Genomic DNA, 24,030 nt, shown 5'->3' with positions numbered 1-24,030 from the left:
TTAGTAAAGAAACTCTGATTTAACCAAAGACAACGGTATTCATTTATTGATTTGCATACACAAGTTACAATCTCATTCATACTCTTCTTAATGTAACAAGTTAGAAAAAAAGTCAACTGGTAGTAATCATTGTGCATATATTTACATGTACATTAACTCCAAACACACATTTACAAAACTGAATACAATGTTTCTCTTAGACTGTTGTATGATAGGCATTAAAGAAGGCTCAAGTAAATTGGCCTTCCTCTAATCTTATGAAAACGGAGTTCTCTGATGGCCCGCTGTGCCTCAGATGGGCTAGGAAACGCCACTCGTGCATCTCCCGTGGCCATTCCCTTGTCATTGAATCGCCGTATGACACATTCACGGCTTACGTCAAAGTCTGCCAAGAACTCCAATATCTCATCAATATCAGCTCTAAATGGAATGTTTTCCAATGCAACAACACAGCCTGGCTTTCCAAAACCCTCAATCGGTGCAACTTGAGACTGTAGCGGCATGGAAACAGGATGTCTCCCCAACAGGGGCATGCGACCAAAAAGAGGTCCTGATGGTGAGATTCCCAACAAACCTACAGACCTGTTGCCAAAGTCCCTGGGGTGCTGCAGCCGAGTAAAGCCTAGTGGCTGCACGGGCAAGTCAGGTTGAGACACGATACCTAGGGCTTCATTCATTTCTTCTCTCAGAACTGCCTGTACTGTCACATCCTGTTTACCAAGAGGCATATTGTTCTTTGTACAAGACCGTGCTGCTTCCTCTATGTTGCTGAATTCACAAAATGCATCCCCAGTGGGTTTATTGAATTTGTCCAACATAATGTGAATACGCAGTGGCACCAAGCCAACATCTGAGAAGAAATCCAAAATGTCACGGTCATTTGCATCAACAGGTAGGCCCTTAAGAAGCACACAGTCTGTTGGAGGATGAAGTGCTTTCTGTGGTTTCTGGAGAGGCTGTTCTACTGTACCGCCATGACTGCGAGAGTCTTGAATTGGTGGTTTTGAATCTTGAACTTTTTCTATCACATCAGAAGTCTTTTCCTTGACTTCAGGCTCTTCCTGAGCCGTTCCATTTCGGTTTTCCTTCGCTGCCTGGAACTCTTCCTCTGAGCATGGGGCTACATTAACTGCCTTATGTCCAATTGTATGTTTCATATTGCAACAGTGAGCTTTCTTTGCATCTTCTGGTTTTGTAAATTTAACAAAGGCCATTTTCTGCTTTCTGTCATCTTTGGTTATCAACATAACAACTTCCTCTATGGGAATGTCTTGGAATAGTTTAATAATGTCCTGTTCTTTGGCATATGGGGGCAAGTCTTTAACACAAAGACATAAAAACTTTTCTGTTTCTTTCTTCTCTGGGATATCTGTTGTATTTACTATTGGTTCTGTTTCCTGGGGGGGTTTGTACGAATCAATAGCTTTGTCAAAAATGTCATCACTAAGGTGAAGAACCTCAACCACAGACCCTCGCATCATCTTTCCTGCGTATTTCAAAGCCTTGTCTTTGTCCTCTTGCTTCATAAATTTCACATAAGCTATCCCAACTCGATTCCCATGATTATCATTGATTAATTTGAGACCATTACCAGTTATATGCAGCCCATGGAAAAATCTTCGGATATCGCCATAACCTGTCTCAATTGGCATGTTTCGAAGCTCAATGGCAGTACCAGTGCCTTGTCTGGCTTCAGGCCTTTGCTCAAAGTTTCGATCTCCACCCGGATATCTGTCCCTCTGAAACCTATCTCCTGGGAATGTGCCAGATCTTGCTGGGCCGCAGTCGCCGAGTTGATCTCTCCCAAACTGGTCAACAAAACGGTCGTTTCTTGCAAAATCTTGTTCATTTCTGTCCATTCTGTACTGGTTTCTTCTGTCACCTGGCTGAAATGCGTTGCCACCTCGTCTCTCATCCATCTCACTTTGCATGAGGCCTCCCGGACCCATTCTGTCAATCATATTTCCACCTGCCAGACCTCCCATCCTGCCTTCCCTTGGAAGAAAGCCTCCTCTCCTGAAATCACCCATACCCCTGTAGTTCCCTCTGAACCCTCTTGGTTCCACCTCTCCAGGGCCATCATAGTCTTCAGCCTCTTTGAATACTCCTTGGCCTAGAGGGTAACCACCGATCCTCTCATTCCGTGAGAACCGACCCATATCGCCAGGCTGTCGCCCAGGAGGCCAGCTCTCTCGTCCACGTAGAGGCATGCAAGAATCTTGACCTCCAGGGTATCCCTCATTTCTCAGGTATGAATTCTGTATTGATTCTCCACTACAAACAGGGAGATTTCCTGACATGGGAGTTCTTATCATATCACCTGAAAAATTTGGTCCTCCCATAAGGTGTCTTCCATCCAAATCTCGTCCAGAAGTGGTCTCCAATGGCATCTGCAAAGGGCGGTTTCCTCCACCAGGCTTGAAGCCACTCAGATTGTTTCCCATGATAGGGCCCATTGGAAATTCCCAGACACCAGCATTCATTGAACCAGGCTGGGAGACTCCTCCTTTTCCTGGACCCTCCTGCAACTTTGCCTGGTTTAACAAACGATCTTTTGCTTGTGGAAACTGTGATAACAAAACTACATCCCCATTCTGATCCTTGGTTTTCTCCTCTTCATTTGCAGGAGTAACAGAGTCCTGTTTGGCATCTCGTGATCCTCTTTTAGAGTCACGATCTCTATCTCGACTACTGTGATCTCTGGAACGACTACGATCTCGTGACCTACTACGGTCCCGCCTGTCACGACGCCTTCTGTCACGATCACGACTGCGGCTCCTGTCACGGCGACGCCTGTCACGGTCTCTATCCCTATGTCTGTCACGGTCTCGATCCTTGCGATCTCTGCGATCTCCATCTCTTGAACGTGACCTCTCTTTTCTGTCCTTCTTGTCCTTACTGCTGCTGACACTGTCAGTGTCCTTCTTGTCACGCTCTGTTTCTCGAGAATCCCTCCTGTCAGACAATACAGGGGCTAGTTTTGCCATCTCTGTAGCTGTGACTGCTACTGATGCAGCAGTCACAGCAGGAATATGATTCAAAATTGATGCTGACAGTGTGTGCACTGGCAAACCAGTCGGAGTCAGGGATGGTGCCGGCATCTGCATGATGTTTTGAAGGGTCACAGACTGTTGGCGAGCATGCTCTATCACCTTCTGCATCTCAGCCCGTGAACTAAGCAACAGCTTGATTTTCACCTCTTTGATTTTTCCACCATCTGTCATCATCGCCTGCCGCGCATCTTCATCAGTGCTGTGAAGGAAAGATGTTTTCCAATGTTAAACAACATGTCCGAGGTTCAAAATTGTAACTTCTGTTTCAAATAATTTTCATCACCTGTTTCATGGTAATGTTCTGTCTGAACAACTTACGCTCTCAAGCTGAATTTTCCTTAATTATTTTTATTCTTAGAAGTTTTCCTTTTCATGTTCATATCTAGATTATTTACATCTAAAAATTGTTTCTCGCATATTACACTAAAATACAGTCAGCTGATATTCAAATTTCCTGCAATGCTGCCGTGCATAAACAACACAATTAGATACAAACAAAATACAATCTTTGTTGCAAACTTAAATTGTGGGGGGAGGGGGGGATCAGAGATGTATGCTTATCAAGGCCCTACTTTGTACTTACGATGTAATCAAAAGATTTCAGAATTTGCTGCTGTAATCCTGTATCCAGGTGAGAATTGTTTAAACTAATTTACAACCAGTTTTGTTGTAATTTCAGAGACATGCCAGACACAGATGTTTCATTTTCACCAAGTGATTAAAGGCATTAAGTGAATTAATTTTTTCTCATCTCCCCAACATACACATGCAGTGATTCTTTATCTCTCCCCTAAAGAAACTAAAGGCAAAATCCTATGTGTATGTCCTGTTCTACAAAGATATATAATTATTAATTAGCAAATTTAAAAATACTTCCAGAAATATCTTGTTTGGCACAGGCTGTTGTAGCAGAGTGACTCCAGTGCACTAAAAAACACGATAGATTTATTTCAATCTATCTCGGCTGCAATGAGCACAGGAAGTTCGATTTTTTGGCCATAAGATTGATTGACCGTTCACTTGTCATGGTCATAACAGCTTCTATGATACAGTGATCTCTGAATGATGTATTACGAAATGATATGAAAGGAAGTGATCGAGGCCTACTTCAAGAGGCAGATAGATTATTTTGGAGTGTCCCGCTAATCAGTGACCCTCCCAGGACGCTTCTCCGTCATGCGGCCGAAGAAAGTTCGGACTGTTAACAGAATCGACAAACCACAACCTAACACGTTAAAAATAAAACTATCCCGATTACAGCTGGTGTTAAAAATGATCTACGTTGTTTCGCAAGCATTCCTGGAACCTGTGTAAAAGGTTTACAGTCACACGGTGAAGTTGTTATGCAATTTACTAGAACAGTTGTAAAAACCTCGATGTACCTTGAACGACTACGCAAAATTATAAAAGGACGACGGTACAAGCGGTCACTATGATTAATATTGTGATAAAGGAAAGTTTAAAACACGTTTTAGTTCAAAGTCAACTGATCAAGAAATAATAATTATTAAAACATTAACTATTCTCACATATCGTTCGAAACTCATTGTTTCATCAAAAGAAATAGCCCCTTTGTGCTCCGAGTACTAAATGCGTACTGGGCTTAAAGGAATTCCCGTGGATCAGTATAACAATTTTGTGTTTACGTATCAGCTCCAATGTAAACGACCCTTAAACCAGTGGTGGCGTTAAGTTTTCCGGGAAGCAGGAAACCGCCTACCAAACTTAAATATCGAATTGGGGGCAGTGTACAACGGAGTGTCGAGAACCAGTCAAATTCACACTTTCCTCAAAAGAACACAAATGGTAGGAACTGTTCTATCTGTAACGCTTATATTATGGTACCGAGCTTGCTGTAATTACATTAAAACTTCGATTTAATGATTGGTTAGTTTACGGAGACTTCCGTCATGTGCAGTATCATTTGAGATTTGTATTGGATAAAGTGAAATTGGAACAGAATCCTGAGTATAGACATTTGTTCTTACGAAAAACAGCTTTGCGACGTATTACCAGCACAATACGGGGAATCTTAAGTCCAGTCATATAACAAATTAACGCGGGACAGCGTTTTGAAATAAGTCCCGTTTCTCTTACCTTATCGCAACATTAGGTGGTAGATTTCTGTTGGCGGTTGCTTTCTAAAACACAGTACGTGAACTTCCCGTCGTATGTCCCACCTAACGAAATCGCTATGGACCTATTTCACTTCCATACCATTTGCTCCAATTGACTTTCTATAACTTTTTCTTCAGATTGTAACAATGAGTCCCGATCTTCAGTACAAATTTTGAAAGCCAAAGCATTCAAAATGGTTGAAATTTTAAACGTGCGATTCAACGTATGCTTTTATTTTAGATTTTCCTCGTAATACAATTAACGCGTTCGAAACAATTTGTCGTACTTCGCCTCTAATATATCCACTTGTACGATTTACCACAACATTCGTCATTCTGCATCAACACAAGACACTGGATCACAACAGACCGACTATAAGATCCAACTGCAACAATGGGGCTGTTTCCTTTAGCGAGCAGGGCAACGATAATCTAATAATGGAAAATATTATTATTAAAACACGTATCGTAAGCGATCAACTTTTAAATGATTTTTACTGGAACCTTGTACAAGAACTGCAACTACATCGAAGTCTATTTTGTGAAAAACGGAAAATTTGCACTCCGGATGGGGGTGACGCCCTTGGAAGTTAACAGCCTGTAAGTTATTAGTCCACACTCAACGTACAGTGTGGAAATACGGGTTTCATCAAATACCAATTTCTATAAAGAGCACCGGAGGGCAGGGGGGATTGGAAACAAATAAATATGCAGCAATTAACTCACTGTTCAGTTTTGCCTTCGAGATATTTTATTCGGTATGTCATCTACAATCACGAGCTGGCAGTTAGTCATCGTACTTCGTATTGGGGGAGTTCCGGAGATCAAATATAATCCCTGTTACCGGCTATCCTAAATTTTTTCGTGGTTAATCTCAGTTCGTTCAGGCAAATGCCAGGACAGCTTCCTTCCATACCATTTTTATCATTCGACTGTGAGCTTTTAGCTGAGATATAGCGTTATAAATTAAACGATAAATCATATAATAAAATAAATTAAAGTAGCAGCAGAAATGGCGAAGGAAAAGCAAGCGAGTCGTTAACAAAAACCCGTACTTCCTCATGTAAAACGGATATTAAAAAAAATATTTACAAGTGTGAAACGTGTAAATAAAACTCAGTATTGTAGTTATTAGCAACAAAAATGTTTCTCCGTCTTCTTTGTAAACAGATTAAAAGCCTTTGTGCGATTCTGTTGTAATCGACCTGCCAAACTTATTTATAAGATGTTCCTTCTCTCTTAAACATAATGGGGCAGAGTACAATCGATGTGAACCTTGTCTTAGCAGTAGCATGACTGACTGGCAAAACGAGAACGGTCAGGTCATCCCACGACGCTGCATCAACGCACCAACTCCGCTGCGTCGAGAAACGAAACGTCTTGCACAAACGCAAGTCTACTCCGGGGTGGAACTTCTAAGATTCTTTACAGAAGAGCGAGGCATAAACCTCGACAAAATATTATTTAAGAATTCAGTCCGTACCGCGAAGAAAACACCACACTTCACCATTACGAAGATCAACTGGTTAACGCTGTTTAAGGAAATAATCGCTGTTTATTCTGAGAATCACAGTTCGTCTGATTAATATTTAAAAACTCAGTCCGTACCACGAAGAAAACACAACTCTTCACCCTTACAAAGACCTAGTTAACGCTGTTTAAGGAATTAATCGCTGTTTACACTCAGAATCATTTGAAACCCATAAATACACTGGTCATATCGTTTAAGTAGGTGGCATATGTACTTATAATTGAGCTCAATAAAGGTAAAAGACGTCTTACTTCTTCGGCAGTATTAATAAAGAAGTAAAAGTTTGAAACGTGGAATCCTGGCTGTGCGTAATTCATGTACCTCGTCTATAATGAACTGTGTCCTCTAGTTCTGTTACCTGAAGGCAATGAATGCATCTCCTTGCTCGCCCCCTACAATGTGAACACCGCCTTCGGGAATGGCGAGACCTCTGAAGTACTGCCGGATGTCCAGAGCGTTGGCCGACCATGGCAGATTCTGTAGTCTTATGATGACACTCATCTTCGAAGTCCTACAAACAAAAGATGCTGACATATAGGCCTCTGAAGGCCGGAGACACTCCTTCCAGCAGATATCGGTAATAAGTACAGTGCTCAACCCATAAGCTGAGTCATAAATACCAGCCATGGTATTCAATGCAATAACGGCTTCGCGACTTTTTCTTTCCAGCAACAGCTTCCAGAATTGTAGGATCTGAGGTTTTCACGGCGGTGTGTCTGAAGATGGCTGTCTTCTGTGTTGTGCCGCGTAGTCTGCGGTAAACTTACAACAACCCAGACGACAGCCACCTTCAGCTTCCAGAATTCTTCGAGAAATGCATACAGCGCTTGGTGACTCAATGGGAAGCACATCTTAATGCAGACGGTGACATTCAGCGAGATCAAAGATATTTAATCGACCTTCGGCGGGTTTATATTAAACCATCCTCATGTATGTATGTATGGGTGTGAAACTTGGTCTCTAAGATTGAGGGAAGAACATGGATTAAGTATGAGATAGGGGTTCTCTCGGCGTTGAAGATTTCTGTTGGTATTCCACATTCTAACATTGTGTGGGCCTGCATATAATACCAGCGTTTCGGAGAAGTATATTGTGTCCAGCTTCAGGACTTCCAAGATGGAGAATGCCCGTATCTCCGAAACGTTAGTATGTTCACACGGCGTTACAACCCACACGACCACCATCGAAAGAGGTTGAAGATGTTGAGAGCAAGGTGTGAGAATATTTGGACCTAAAAGGAATGGCAGGAAGCTTGTATTATTCATACTATATGATTAAATTAATGAGATGGGCGAAGCATGTAGAGAGCGTGGGGAAGATTAATGCATACAAAATATTTGTATGAAAGTCTATAGGGAAGAGATCCCTAGTAAGACCCAAACGTAGGTGGTAGGGTAAAATTAAAATGGCACGGCAATGGACCTTCTGGTACCACACACAAAAAAGGGGGAGAATTTGACTAGCTGAGCGTATTTAAACCATGACATAAAATCAAAATTATCAACAAGTGCTCAGAAAAAAAAGTTGTACCTAAGAGAATGAAATGAGCAGTACAGATAGTACATAACTAGGAACTTCTTGATTGATGCAAGAAATGCATACCGAACTTTTGTGGGGAAATCTCTCGGAGATCGAGTCCTTGGAGGACAAAGGAAATGAGAGAATAACGGATACAAATGAGATCTGAGGTTCTCACGACTGTGAAGTCGATATCTGCGTTGTGTGACGACGTGTGCACTTCCAGGCAACACAAACGTTTCGGAGGAAAAAACTGATTCCATCTTCAGGGCTAAAAATAGTCGTGATAATCAATAAAGCCGCCTTTTATGGACTCCGAAGATTCAAATTCATGATCACGAAAGCCCACACAGGGTCTCTGTTCAGATCGACGTGAATCCAGTCTACGCCCTGTTCCTCGAATATCCACTTTTATATGAACTTCTTGTCTACGCTGGGGTGTTCCGCGTGGTCTCTTCCCTTCATATTTTCCGTTCAAAATTCTGTACGTATTTCCCAACTCTCCGAGGCGCGCTACATGCTCTGACCTGCCCATCATAATTTTTGATGACTACAAATTGTGGAACACGTTATAAAATATTCCCGTCTTCTGTCACTTCATCTTCCTTGGGTCCAAATATTCTGCACCCTATCTCCTTACCTTAAAGAAATAGACCGAGTTTCACACCCATATAAAACAGGTGAAACTACATTGTGTGTATTTTAATCCCCACTTTTTAAGATACTAACAGGAAGACAAAATATTAACTTCATCACAGCAAGCACTCCCCGAATTTAACCTATTCGTGAATGCAATGCTCTGTCCTTCCCAAACCCAAGACCTTTGACACATTTTCAAAGAATTTATTCGCCCTTTTCTATGCTGATTCTGTCCTGTAATCAGATTTTGAGATACGAGCATGTATTTTTCTCTGCGTTTAATTCTAGACTAACTTTCTTTAAGTAAACTATTTTCTGGATATTATCCATCGTCCAAGACTAAATAAAATCAATAAAAAACGACATTTCGGAGATACACTCCCATCTCCGAAACGTCGTGGGGTTTTTTGATTTTATTTAGTCTTGAACGATGGATAATATCCAGAAAACAGTTTACTTCAACAACTCACCATCGTCACAAACTTTTAGAATTGATCAACTTTCTTTACTTGCATCCGTAACAAACAAAGCTTTTGTTAAGATTTTTATATATACACCCAATAAATTAACATCAGGACAGATCAGAAGCTCTCATACCAAACCCTGTTTCCTTTACTGGGCCTTCCTGATGACAGATTCCTAGCAAATTAAACAGCGACGGCGATTAAGAAACTATTTTTTTTAGACATTAAATATTAACGATATCCTCACAGGGTTAGGCCATAACCTAACGAAATGCCCCAAAATAACACCACTTAACCTGAGTAAGCATGAACGCAGTACTTCTTACAAAAATTGTTAATGTTGACCACAAAAATGACGTGTCTGCGAGAAACAAAAATCTGATGACAACTAGAAATGTATACTCTACAGGTCTTGTATGTTTCAAAATTACGTGAACACGTATTTAAGAACATTACAGTGTTGTGAACTGTGTAATAGTCCTATTAATGGCCTTTAAAAGACAAAGTTTATTAAAAAACAATTCTAAATCTGCTGATCTCGCGGTAATGAAAATGTGGATCGTGATATTATGACGTAATGTGGTTTTGTACCAACTTTTCGGACGACCGTACCATGAACATGTAGGTGATACGTTCCTTCAAACTGTTGGTAACCACATACACGATTAAGTTCTCACGACCGTAAAGACGAAGATGTTGATCTTCTGGGTGGCAACGCCGTGTAAACTTGTGGGTAGATACAAACGTTTCGGAGAAACTTACTGCCTCAATCGTCAGGGTTGAAGATGGACAAAAAAACATTTCTCCGAAACGCTGATATCTGCGTGTCGTTACAACCCACAAGACCATCCTCACACACATGAATACACGTCGTCACAAATCAAATTACCACAATTTCAAAACCTCGATACATTTAAAATGCCTATTCCAAAGCTACTAATCAGTCATACGTCAATACATATCGATAAAAATAATTTGGCAACAGATTAAACTGTCATTATTAGCCTAGTCACAAATATTGCATCTATTTTTTTAAAAAAAAATTCTTTCGGATGAGTGAATACAATTTGACGAGGCTTTGAAATTGTTCACACGCAGGTCTTCCGAGAAACATGAAATTCCATTTCAAGAAAGAGTGGGTGTCCTAGGAGTGGCTCAAATTATCGTACAGCTTTACACTTCGCATTGATGTCAACTCTTTTACGGAACATGTAAATTAGCGGGACAACAATTGTTAAGGCACCTTCTGTCCCACTGTAATAGCCTCGAATCTAGGAAATGAGGTGTTCGAAGCGAAACAGATGTCGTGTTCTCCATCATCTAGATCTCAAAACGTAGAGCTGCAAAACCATCGTCACTTTCACAAAAACATGATAAAAATGCTCCAAGCTTGGTCGCCATGGTAACTCAATATAAAGTGGACTCATATGTGTGAAGTTAACTTCGTAGGCGTCTTCAAACAAAATGTACTGTAAACAACACAGTCTTTCTTCACTAACTGCTGTTCATTAATTCCCTGCTGAAGGTCCATCATCTTCACTAGTTGCCAACTTCAACACTTTGCCACTTCAATTCATCATGACCAAAACAAATTCTCCAAGGTCAAACTGTCCCCCCCCATTTTCGACCGTCTTTTGCTCAATCACACAGCAAATTACCATTCACCACACTCATCAGTCGCTGTGAAAAGCTACTGCAGTCAACACCTCTCAGATCCCTGCTATTGTTGGTCAATTAGTTCCTTCAGTTTTAAACTATGTACTCTCTGCATTAATCATTGTCAAATAATCATAACAAATGCATTTTCCCCCATTAACTATTGGTAGTAGTATTAGTCTGAGAATCCAAACACCAAAAGGCAAATCATGGGGAGGGGGAAAAAGAGAGAGAGAGAGAGAGAGAAAAGAGAGGCCCATAATATAAAAAGTAAAAAGCCAATAAACATGGTTCCAGTTCTGTACACTGGTGAATTTAACATACGATTAATTGCATGTAATAGTGTTGTCAGAGAATATCACAATCTACTTCATGAGATAAAAGTGTTCACTAGTTTCAAAATTAAAATTTTCTCTCTTCGCCGCATGAACTGCAATATACGAAAAAAATGAACAAGGAAGCCGAAACAGGGGAGGGAGTCAGAAAAATTTGTCCCCACCCAAGTCACATAAAAATGACACAAGAAAATTATTTTTGAACTAAATTCATAAAGAATAACAGCAAACCTGGGCAATGTGAGTAAATTCCCATATAAAATAGTGTCTCCAATATGGGGAACAGAAAAATGTGTTCCTCTGATTCCGCTTGTGTGTGTTTCTATGTGAACATGTCTCTAAGAACATCCCAAGTACATTTTGGCAAAGAAAGTTCAGACATTATCAGCCCTAAAACCACAGTTTCATTGCACGTTTCAAAGGCCATCACTGGCCGAGATGCAAGAATAGCCTTACACAGTTAAGTGGGAAGGATAAGAAAGGAAAAGTGGCTTTGACCTGCTTGCAGATACTGTTCCAACAATAATCATCCGGCAGTACGAAGAAAAAATGTGAAATTTGCAAGTTATAGAAACATCAATGCTTAAACACTGCTTTCACATTGCTTAAGAAAATGTTCTTCATATAAATAACGACGCTGCACATTCTATCAAATTCATTATGCAGCTGCGTGCCGGACGGACATTTCCTTGGCACTCCGTAACGTGGGGCCTGGGTCACTTTGGTGAAGTACAATATTTCCCCAACTCAGTAACAGGTTTTGTCTTTTGATGATGGTGATGAGAAAGTCTAGGAGAATCAGCAGATGACAGGTGTCACGAAGTCCTAAGTAGTTCCACGTTCTGGCGCATCCTAATGTCATGTAATTCTCTGTATTAGTAACCAACTGATTCAGCCTTCTGTAGTAAAAGTACAGACACTCTGACAGTACTGAAATATGATGTGTGCAAGGATCTTCTTGATATAGGAGTAGCAGATATGTTAATGAACCAAGGGAGAACATAACATATTTCCCACAAAAGAAAAACCTGATATATATTCCTTATAATTCATTGTTTCGTGAAATGCAATAACCCACCCAAATGAAACTGTCTTAATCGTAAATTGTTCAGAGCAGGCACGTCGTGACCACGGCCCAAACTCATTTCTTCAATTATATGCCATGCGCAGTCAAAAGATATACCAGTTTTAATAAATTGTAAGTATCAAATACGTGCCAAATATCTACTTGTGTACTGGTATATTATATTTCCACTTACATTTGTAAGAAGTAAAAATGTGTTGAATGAAATTCATGTTTGTGTGTGCTTGTGGGAAATTGGAGGAAAGAAAATATATCTTAGCTTAAGCTTAGACTTTGTAAAAGTATGCGGTTACGATCTCACCAACCCAAATGATGGCCCCTGTAATAGTATTTTTTTAATGGCACTTAGTACACATTGAGTTTGATGATATGCCTAGTTCAAAGGAATGGGTTGAACTGGGAAACAAAAACTTGAATTTAATTAATTCTGTCTCTTCAAATAGGAAAACGACATTCTGCCAACTTCAGAGGAAACCAACTTCTTTGCTGTGAAGATGATGTAATTCTGATAGCGCTGTACTGATTATACATTAAATAATGTTTCTGCATTCAAAAAATCTTATTTTTAGTAGTTTATGGAAATGATGAAAGATGGATAAGTGTCCTATTAACACAAAATATGTCGTTCCCTTTATGTATTGTGATAGGCATTCGCATTTATCCAAACTGTGCAGCTGGATAGTCCTAACATGGAAGTAGTAACTCAAACTCTTTTGCACATCCTAGAGACCAGTGGTATTCAACCTGGGGTACGCGATGACATCTTAGGGGGTATGTGAAATTTAAAAAAAATTATTTTATGATAAACACTGAGTAATCGGTAATGTAATTTATTTAATTCATTTTAGATATAGATTATATACTATGTATAATTTGAATTATACACCAACAACTTTGGGGGTACAAATTTGAATAGAAATTATATCTGGGGGTATGCGAACAAAAAAGGTTGAATACCACTGATATAGACAACAAATTTGGTTCTGATACATCATAAAAGTTTACTGCCATAATATAGTTTAACTTTCCAAATGCAGCCAACAAGATGTGACCTGCGCACAATTACACATTTCATAGTGCATTCAAACATCAAAACACACCAAGAGGCACTCAACAGATAAAAAAACATCTCTACACCAAATGATATCTTGTTGTGCCACAAAAAGTTGAAATGTTTTATAAACTCAAAAACATTTTATTGACTCGAGCGCTTAATATTTTAGAAAAATATTTTATATCAGTTGACTATCAATGACAGGATTCTTGGTTCTTAAAAATGAGTACAAAAACCTACATAAGACACATCAATCCTGAAGACGGGCAAATGCACCCAAGACACGTAGCTCGATTAAAACTTTCAAAAGAACGTGACAAGGCATTCTGAGCAAAATTCACAAAACCTACTTTCCTGCTGCACAGACTTCAAAAACTATAAATGAGTCAATAATGTTACATTCAAGTGAAATGTGTCTACAATACGGCGATAAAACATAATTTAGCTCATGTATTAGTGTTCTGAGTTAAATATGTATATGGCCATAAGACTGAAACCCACAAGTCAGATTCCATTGTTTTGTCGTGATAAGATATCTCTCTAGAAATGGGCCACTAACAGGTTCCACTGTCCATCACACACATAAAACAAGAGTGAATGTGAAGTAGCGGTGGAATACTGACAGGGTAAAACTGAGAGACTTGTAGAAAAAACATGTTCCAGTGTCGCTACGTCCACCACAAATCCCACACACATTGACGCAGGCGCAAACCTGAGCCTCCGCGGTGAGAAGCCGGCTACTAACTGCCTAAGCTATAACACGACCATCCTTTTCAATTAAATACTCATTATAGATTAATGTTGTGTTTAAGAGGAGAAATTTTCATTTTGAAGAAATATTAAAGACATAAAGTGTGTTTTTCACCCTGAAGACGTTGAATGTTACATTGGCAACCGTCTACAAGATTCCAATGTATCAGAACCACGACAACAGACAATTTACAGAATATAACATTTCATATCCGGAGCTCCAATGGTGCATTATCAGCGTTCTACAATCGAAGATCTATTGCCACACACCATTTCTGAACAGTGTGTGAAGTGGTGTGCCGGTGCCGCTCCACATCACAGGTTTGAGCACTGGCCATGCTGTAACTGAGATTGTGGTGGCATAATGTTCATACCAAATTTCTTGAAAATTAGTGAGGTCGTTCAGTGGGGAGGCACACAGCATTATGGCAATCTCAAAAGTCTACTTCCTCCCTTTATCCTCTTGCTGCGACACCTGACTTTAATCAAGTATTACATTTTACTGCAAAATTTTACTTTATTACACATCAAAGAATGATCTTCTCCCTTTGACTTTTCTTTCTGATCTACAAAAACCCATTTCTTATTAGTCTGTATAGTGCTGCCACATGGTGTGAATAAACAGAAGTTGTATGTAAATTTCACATGGCTGTCATTTTGTTGAAAAGTGTGATTTCAGGTTCTCAAGGTGGCAAGTATGAAAATAACTCTTTATCGCCCTGATGCCAGAGGTAATAAGCACTTCTGAGACATCAGTAAATTTCTATCAGACTATATGACGCACATTCCAGAAGCCACCTTCGTGCGAGAAATACATTTGCGACATTTCTCAATTTTAAGCAATGTAAGAGAAAAAAATTGTAAGAAAATGTGATGTAAAAGGATTAAAAAAGTGTGTAACATAGGGGTGTCAAGTGTTTGTAATTTGGTAGCGAGAAAGGGGAACACTATTATAACACTGCAAGGTAGTGACCGAAGACAGCACCCGATCACTATATTTCACTTACAATGTTGAACAACTGATGAGACGAGTTCCTGATTTACCCCAACCCATGCCACTTTGCATCATCTCCTACTATCAGTAATTCAATGTGCCCTTATCTTTATATTTTCTCTGATCTACTATTCTATTTTTTAATATATATATCCTCGATGTATTGTGGTTTACAGAAACAAAAAAACTCTCTAGTCAAGGGCTTCACTGAGCAGCTGACCGACATTCAACCTTTCAAGGCATTCCATGTTATGGAATCCAAAGGTTCATCACCAGCATCACCACAAAACAAATTTGCAACATGTCTTTTAGATTTGATTTAATATTATATTTCCATCCTGATCTTCTTCAACAGGTCTTGTAAACAATATTTTATGCTTCTCATTTAGCTGTGTATGCTGTGTGTCCTGCCCATCTCAGCAAGGTAAAGGCACAAAAGATTCTTTAAATTACAAGACTTTTGTTAGACCCATAATTCAGAAAATGTGCAGATCTGTCAGAATAGCGATAAAAGACAGGATGATTGGGGTTCCAATTCTCAGCAGCAACGAGAGGGTTTTCTCTCAGATACCACAGACTGGTTCTAGGCACCAGCCTTTTTTTCAGTTGGTAACAGGAGCTCTTTCTAGAGGTAAAGCAGACAGGCGTGATGCTGACCACTCACTTCCATCTAGTGCCAACAAGAATGAGTGGAGCCATACCTCCACTCCAAGTCTTCATGGTTTGCTTAATATAAGCACAAGGAACAACTCTGTAAATTATTTCCTCTTACTCTGGATCAAACCCACTGTCTAATACAGGCAAATGATTCTTAAAATTTGATCTAAAGCCTAGAAAAAATTATTATTAATATTATCATCATCCTAACAGATGAAAAGATTGTGTAGATAGACAGACTGTAGATAGGATATCACTCAGAAGTGGTGGAAACAACTTTCATTCCTGCATTAATCAATGTTTTATATTTTTTATGTCGCTGGCCTTTAACCGTGCCACATTTGTCACTATAGCTTGTGGTAAATGAGAAGAAACAAATGTTTCATACATAACCAATTTGAGGGAAAAATACATGAGGAATATATTCAGCTAATAATGCACCCTACTATCTATAATTTGTAGTAGGATCTCACCTAACAAAATATCTGCAGTTAACCCCAAAACACCAATTTTGAAACAGTTTTCAGATAAAAGTAAACTTTCCTAATATCTAACGTAAGTTTGAAAAAGTAAACCACATGTCATATTCAAATCCAGTACTTGAAATCATTCAAGGACCACGAGAGAGCTGGATAAGCCTTCATGCCTGTAATCAGTCTGTTTCAGAAACCGTATCGTAGATAACGGCAGGAAATCTCCAAAATGTTGGAGACTGATCCCATGCTCATCGAGGTGACCACACATGAAAACTTAATGCCATTCAGTCACAAATAAAAGATTCAAATCTTGTAGTTTAAAATATTTTACTTGACCCACTACTAGAACTTGCCGACATTCTGGTGATTAAGACGAACAACCTTCGCGAGTTAATGAATTACAATCAAATATTAATCAGATGCTGACACAGTCATGGAGGCTTAAACCCAACTAGAGTCAGACTTACAGAATTCTAAGTCACGGTAAACAAACGATGAGGCACAGATGAGCGAGCAGGCAGAATATAGGGCACATCCATACTGGCAAATACAGTTCTGGCTTGTCTTTGATGAAAATAAACACAAAGAGTAGTGCTTCACACACACACACACACACACGTGTTCTGTCAATAGGTGTTGCAGACTGCATACAAAAATGTGTGTAATGCCAAAATGAAAGTATTTCTTAACCGCCACATCAGATCTTCCTTCAAGTAACAAGGAAAACTTCAAAGGCTGACAATATAATATTAAAATGTGTGTAAACTGTACTTTTCATTAAAAGAATATCAGAAAAATAGGTGTGACCAATATGCGGGTTTGACAACTCTCATTCATGAAACACCACGTGGCATGTGTTTTCAGTGCTCCTAACATTTATATCAGCAGTTAATATGTTGACGCCACAAACCCTTCTGCATGGGTGGATTTAAATATCAGGTCCCAATCTGATGCAGGGGAACTCTCCACTGGTATTGCATCGATTACACTAGCCCATGCCTTTAAAATCTACAAATTTCTATATAATTTACTCGATGAAAAATCAATCTGGTTAATACATACGCCAAATGAAATCCTTGACTTTCATCTCAAAGGTTATTCAAGTAGAATTCATGTAGTTCAGACTTTGTGCGAAGGCGCCGTGAAGCAGAAGCTGTCCATACGCAATGCATTTAAAATTGAACTTTTCCATAGCATTTGATAAATGACAAATCAACAGATACAGTTGATACACATACCAAACAAAAGGCTACACTTGTCTTCAATATTATGCAAGCAGAATTCACGTAATTCAAAGACTTTTGTCAAGACGGAAGCACAAAACTGAAGTCATCAACGGCAGTGAATGTCGGTGATGTAAACTGTATTGCACAGTCTAACAAAATAAATTAATCTTATAAAGAAATAATTTCAAGACAGATTTCTTAAAATACAAAAATGTCACCAATGAAACAAAATTACTTGCAAAACCATATACGTGATAGTATTTTAGAACCACACAACTAATTAACCATCACATATGTCTACACAATGAAATCTATATATAAGCTTATCATAAAATCAAGAATTTCAAATGAAAAATACTGTGAACTGACACGTAGTTATGACAAAAAAGACATTTCTGGAAAACAAATGGCATCTCAAGCTTGAAAGCCACGAATGATTATTCTAATTGAAAAACTTGTTTTAATGTGGACAAATAGTAAGATGAAAAATGCAAATACTTTAATGTAAAAATAACTCCCCGGTAACAGAAAACGCAGTTTCAACACCGAGAACACCAAAGCCTGCCACCGGCCACGATCCTGAGCCAACTCCATCCTCACAGCCCACCTCCCTAAGATCCATCTAGAAGTTATCCTCCCATCCCCTTCTTGGTCTGCCCAGCAGTCTTTTCCAGAAGAATTCCCTACCAAAATCCTGTATGCACCCCTTGCATCACCCCATAGGTGCTACTGTCCAGCCCATCGGAGCCTCCTAGATTTCACTATGCTAGTTGACCTGCACAATTCACGCAGCTCCTCGTTAAGTAATCTTCTAAATTACCCACTTATTCGATCCTTCCTCAATCCAAATATCTTCCTGTGCACCGTGATTTGAAATACTCGTAATCTATGTTCTTCCTTCAAAGTAAGAGACCATGTTTCACAACCATACAAGACAATGGCAAAATTTTTGTTTTATATATCCTGATCTTCAGTGTTTTGGATAGTAAACAAGATGATAATTTTTGAATTAACATGGTTTATGTAAAAATAAAAGTAGTATATATTTATCATGCAACCAAGGAAAAACCTACACATGATGGCAATCTATGTATAAACAGGTTATCAGTAGCCATTATGTTAAGAGGTTTCTTTGTAGTTTTCAATATTAGTTGTAGTGGCAAGAATAAAATTCAGAACCTCATAAATACTGATCTTTTATGTTAAGACCCAACCACGTTACCACTTTCCCTCAACACTATCCCTTCCATATGGACGTATTTACGTCAAAAAAAAAAAATGCATAACAGATGTTATTCTCAAGCCTATAAATAAAAATAGCAAGAAATTTCAAACAATTAAATTGTAAATTAAGAAGACAAATGACACACCAAAACATATCAATTCTTCCCCTGGCACTGTACCCTTCCAACACATTTTGAAAACATCTGGGAGGAGCAAGATAAAGATAAATTTGTCCCTGCAAATAATTAAGCACGAAGCCGTGTGGATGTACGAGAGAGATGAGCTATAGCTCCACACGTTAACCCAACATACCCCATCACAGCTTCTGTTCAAAGCAATCTGGCTACCTCTGTATCTATTAAACGTACAGAAAGAAACTTCCAGGAATCCCCTACACAATTTAGGCCTATACTACTACCAGGCTAAAATTACGCAAAAGTACACAACTGTCAAATAAAATCCACGTCTATTTCCCAATACCCACATACATTTCAAACACTATACTTGCAGACGAAATTAAGCCATTATGACATGGTTTTCAGACACTCTATAAGACACTAATAAAAAACTAAGAAATGTGCTTTAAGCAATAATAATGAAATGCCAAGCCCCCTTGCTACGGAATGTCCCTTGAAGCACTGATTGAAACATAATGTAATCTAGACATGCCACAGAAATGATCAGATTAACGTAGCGCTGGCAAAGAGCAACAATACTGCCATCTACTGATGCTCTGGCAGCTGGTCTGATGTGCAGTCCACAAACATTTGAAGGTCCAACTACAGAATGTTTTCATCACAGACTACTGTTCAAGACTCAGCTTTGCGACTGTAAGGAATGCGAGCAAGACGCACATCCCCAGATTCTACTTTCACAAAGCTGAGACGGTACTCAAGATTTCTGAAAGTTACTGATCCGGTGTCAATCTCTCCTTATTACTTTCTGGACAATTCTAGAATATGCAGCAGCTGGCATCTTCGTTCAATACTGTCCTGAACTTCGATATTAATTGTTATGAACGTATGTTACCATTTTAATGCTTCATAACCTACCAGATTAAAAAAATGCTGATCTCAAATAAAGTTCTTTGAATACTGAAGTTAGAAGAAAAAAAATGTAAAATGTTTATTATAATTATACTTGTAAATCATTTTCATACATAAAAGTCTCTCTTGATTTCTAAAGCCATAAAAGGGACTGCTTCTTAAGGACCCTGAAAATTATAACAGAACCTCCTAAAGCATGTCAATGTTGGTAATCTGAATTATAACACTGTGTGAACTTGAGGTAACTACTAATGTTTCAGATAAACATACTGCCTCCATCTTTAAAACTTAAGTGATGTTGGAAAATGGATAATTTTCACAGCGTTACTTATGCTGGAGGAAATGGCCAACTGGTACAGAGGAATCAGACAGTCAGGGCCAATAAGAAGGCCTCGTATGGGGAGAGAGGAAGGCCGAGTCTGGACCGAGAAAAAATGGCTTTTTATAGGATCAGAAAGGAGAGTGGAATCAAGATGCAGTCAGACAATGCCAAGGGATGCAGGAATGAGAAATTCTCTGCACAACAGCCAGAGAGAACTGGAGGGAAATAAAGGCCTCGGTGTCGGGGAGCATAAAGTGGTGTTTTAAACAGATATCTATCTGTGAGTCCATGCGGCACGGCAATCCAGAAGACGTTAACATCTTCGCCACTGTGAGAACCTGACATCCTAAAGCATGGTTATGTAATTTCAGAAATATTTACGTTCATTTAACTATTCTTAGAAATTTAGTACTCAAGGTGGAAAAGAACAAGTCCCTAATGTACTTACTACTCATCTTTAAATATATTTTATGCGAGGTTCAAATACTGCTGATAAAATCACACCTACCACTCCTCATAACAGATGCAAGCACCACTGCTTCTATTGTTCGGACACAGCATGTTCCTCACATCTGCTAAGATTTAAAGTCTGACCATACCTAACTGCGTACAAAATGCAAGTCCATACCAGATTTTCCAAATTATGTACTTCCTTTACTGATGCCAACTATAAGTAGTTAATGTAGAGTACTTAACTTATCAGAGAATATTAATTTTTTCGCTGAAAACAACATACTAAATTTCTTTTGGACTGGGAATTTATAATACTTATTCCTGCGAAGTAAGCACAAAAAAGTGCATTGTTTTGAGCTCTCTACAGTTAATCTATTCACATATATATGCAAATGTTGGTATCATTCTCCTGCAGGAGTACCACCAGCTGTGACACTGTCCCTCGAGTTTGGAATATGAAGCTCAAACAGGAAGCACAGGTGGGAAATGTTGAATACAGGAATAGTCCAGACATGTCATCAATTTTTTAGTGTATTTCTTTGCAGATTGACCTTTACCATTTTTGTGTCCAATAATAAAAAATGTGCTAAAAATGTAAGGACAGTGGAACTGGGAAAATGAATTTTTCTTAGGGTTTACCTTACAGACTTTCGTGATTCAAAATATATCTTCTTTCTTCGTGAGACTACCTAGTACAGCTAGATGATAATTTCAATGCTGACTCCCAAGAACTGCTGCACGACTAAATAGAACTACACCTTCATCTCAATTACATCTGCAAGGCAAGAAAAACTAAGATAATTTAAACACTATCATTTATGTCATTTGCAGTTAAAAGTCAGAGGACTAATGCACATCATTAGAAAAGAACTTCCCCTTTTCCTCATACTTGAGCTGAGGCATCTGCGGTGCTCAACACCCTTACTGGCCAAGAAGTTAACACAGACACAATTTCACTCAACCATAATAATTCAGTCTGAGGTCTCACAAAAACACATAAAACATTAACTGCATTGGCAATGTAAGAATAGGGGAATGGGTGTCATTTAAAAACACCAGTCACACTGGGCTTCATTTCAAGGAATATTCACAGACCTCAATAATTATTATTCCAGAATATATTAAATGTTCCCAGCACTAACTGTGGATTGGGATTAAAAAGAAGTAGTGGTAAGTACAAATTACATTAACCTGAAATATTACGGCACATCGCATACAATGAACATTAACGGCATCACTAGTTAGCAACACTAGAAGTTAAAACGGCTCTTCGCTGTAGGCTACTAAATGATGGGTAAGATAAAATATGGCAAAAGTGTATGCGAAATGTTACCAATGATATTTACAATGAACAAAAGTATAAAAATTCGCTCAGTTCCCATATACACAAGTAAACACAAACCCACACATAATGAAACTGCATAGCTTCACCCATTCTAGACAAAGCATCCTTCCATTAACTTTTAGAATGGTGCATGTAAAATATAATAAAAAATTCCACTCTGCTTTATCAAAACTTACCAATAATTAAAGTACGATTTATTACAATTCACAGACTCTCTTTCATTTGATGAACATAAAGTATTCTTCCATCAAATTGCGAAATTGCGTATCGAACACCTTCCTACAACAAATGTTATAAAATGGCGAACCGGAAATGCTTAAGTCAGTAATTCTACGTGAATCAGACAAGCTTACTACGTAACTCAAAATACACGTAAAACAATACCTGGATAAAATAAATATTTGCTACGTTGTAGAGGCTTTTACTGATATTTTTGAAAAAAAGTAATAAATATACAAAACTATACACAACCAATTTAACTTTGTAAATAATAAAATGCCGGATAATTTTAACATTATGTTCGTAGTCCATCTGTAAACGAATTCCGTGTATTTGCTTGATAAGTCTTGGGCTTTGCGCAAATCGTAATTTCATGCAGCTTTACTGAGAATTTGTAATAATCCGCTCAAAATTTAGCGAATGCATCTAGACCAGGTCTGCCGAAACGTTTTTGTTGTGCGGGCAACTTCGGAAATTTTTTTATATATACGTTAACTGCGTATTTTTCTGTACATTACATGCAGTAAAGCACGGCCGGGCGCGGTGCTGACCACACACCCCATCTAGTGTCGAGGCTGAAAATGAGCAGGAGCTATACCGGCAATCCCTAAAGTACCAGCATGGCGCGTAATGGGGTGGTTTTAACTTTTATATACGGTCGGTATCAAATATTTAATTAAAATCTGTGCAGCCAACAGGGAAAAAATTATCGACAGACGAGCACTATCAACTAATTGGCGTTTAAACATTACGAAATAATATTAAAAGTTTTAAAAGTCAGTTAAAATGTGTGCACATCACTAAATTTTATTTTATGGCAAAAAATGGCAGTTTTCAATCAGTGTCCAAACATTATTTCGGGCGTGCACCGTTCTTTGTTTCACTCGCTCACCACATTGAGGCACAGGATATGAGCGGGACCAAAAACAATAAAAACAAACAAAATCACTGTTATGAGAACAGGAACAAACAAAAATTGTAATTAAGAAAATAAAGGCATAATCCTTACCTGTGTTGTTGGTATTCATGACTTCTTTTCTTTCACACACAAGGTCCACTTATTTATCCGATAAGGCATATATTAATTAATCGCTCGCTGATCATGGATGACGTATAACTGAGAATACCATTTGTTCATTGTAGTTGCCCACTTTAAAAAGTACAACTCAATGACATTTGAAATATCACAATTATAAGCCATCTAGTACCAAAAATAAAAACGCAGAAGACATGTGGAAGGCATAATTCTCAAGTGTCGTAACAACACCAACCGATGGTCTTCTTCTTTTAAAATCGACAACTTCTGTCGAAATCGCAACTCAGATTTCTCGTGTTGTAATTAAAAGATAAAACGTCGAAAGCCCAGGACAATCAATGGCGTTCCCCTCACTTACCTTGATGCTTCGCCAAGAAAAATCATCACTCCAGCAAGAAAAAGGCTTCACGATTAGCGACAATTCAAATTCAAATTAATTTCTCAAACAAAATGTAGAATTACGTCAGCAAAGTTTTCGTTCATACAAAATCTTAACTCCGACACCGATTTCGCAGATTTTACTGGCACGTGGAACCTAAAACGTAAATGTGATTGATCACCGAACTTACAAAGTTCAATCACTTTTCATCATCCGTTCATGTACTAAGTTACTTCAGTTTAATATTCGATGTCTCTCTAACGATGAATCTTTGCTCATTTTATAACTGAATACACAATATATTAATACAGAGACAAACAATATTTCACTCTAGTATTCCTGGTATATTTATAGATTCAGACACATCTTTCAGCACTGAGGCGAAAGACAGACAAAACAAAAATGTTATAATTTATTGTTGACTGAATCTTTGTCCCTGCAATGCGAGTTAT

The 24,030-nt window shown here is 38.6% G+C and overlaps 1 protein-coding gene across 2 annotated transcripts; it reads right to left on the bottom strand.

The window, feature by feature from the left end:
- Positions 1-18: 18 nt before the first annotated feature.
- Positions 19-22,278, bottom strand: LOC110836208 (uncharacterized). Of its 2 annotated transcripts, XM_087342488.1 has the most exons (4): positions 22,121-22,278; positions 21,239-21,374; positions 7,060-7,212; positions 19-3,252 (listed from the first exon to the last, which is right to left on the bottom strand). In XM_087342488.1, the coding sequence occupies exons 3-4, from the start codon at positions 7,200-7,202 to the stop codon at positions 219-221; spliced, it is 3,177 nt and encodes a 1,058-aa protein (XP_087198614.1). In that variant the 5' UTR covers positions 7,203-7,212; positions 21,239-21,374; positions 22,121-22,278; the 3' UTR covers positions 19-218. The 2 variants fall into 2 exon arrangements, with proteins under 2 accessions (XP_087198614.1, XP_087198615.1); XM_087342489.1 differs by lacking the exon at positions 7,060-7,212.
- Between the last annotated feature and the right edge of the window lie 1,752 nt (positions 22,279-24,030).

This window comes from Zootermopsis nevadensis, unplaced genomic scaffold (genome assembly GCF_977971745.1).
Source record: "Zootermopsis nevadensis isolate Lab colony 2312 unplaced genomic scaffold, Znev_1.0 Znev_ptg000003l, whole genome shotgun sequence".
In the NCBI taxonomy this organism is placed as follows: domain Eukaryota; kingdom Metazoa; phylum Arthropoda; class Insecta; order Blattodea; family Termopsidae; genus Zootermopsis; species Zootermopsis nevadensis.
Note: the sequence above shows the minus strand (reverse complement) of the source record. Positions and strands in the feature narration are given on the sequence as shown.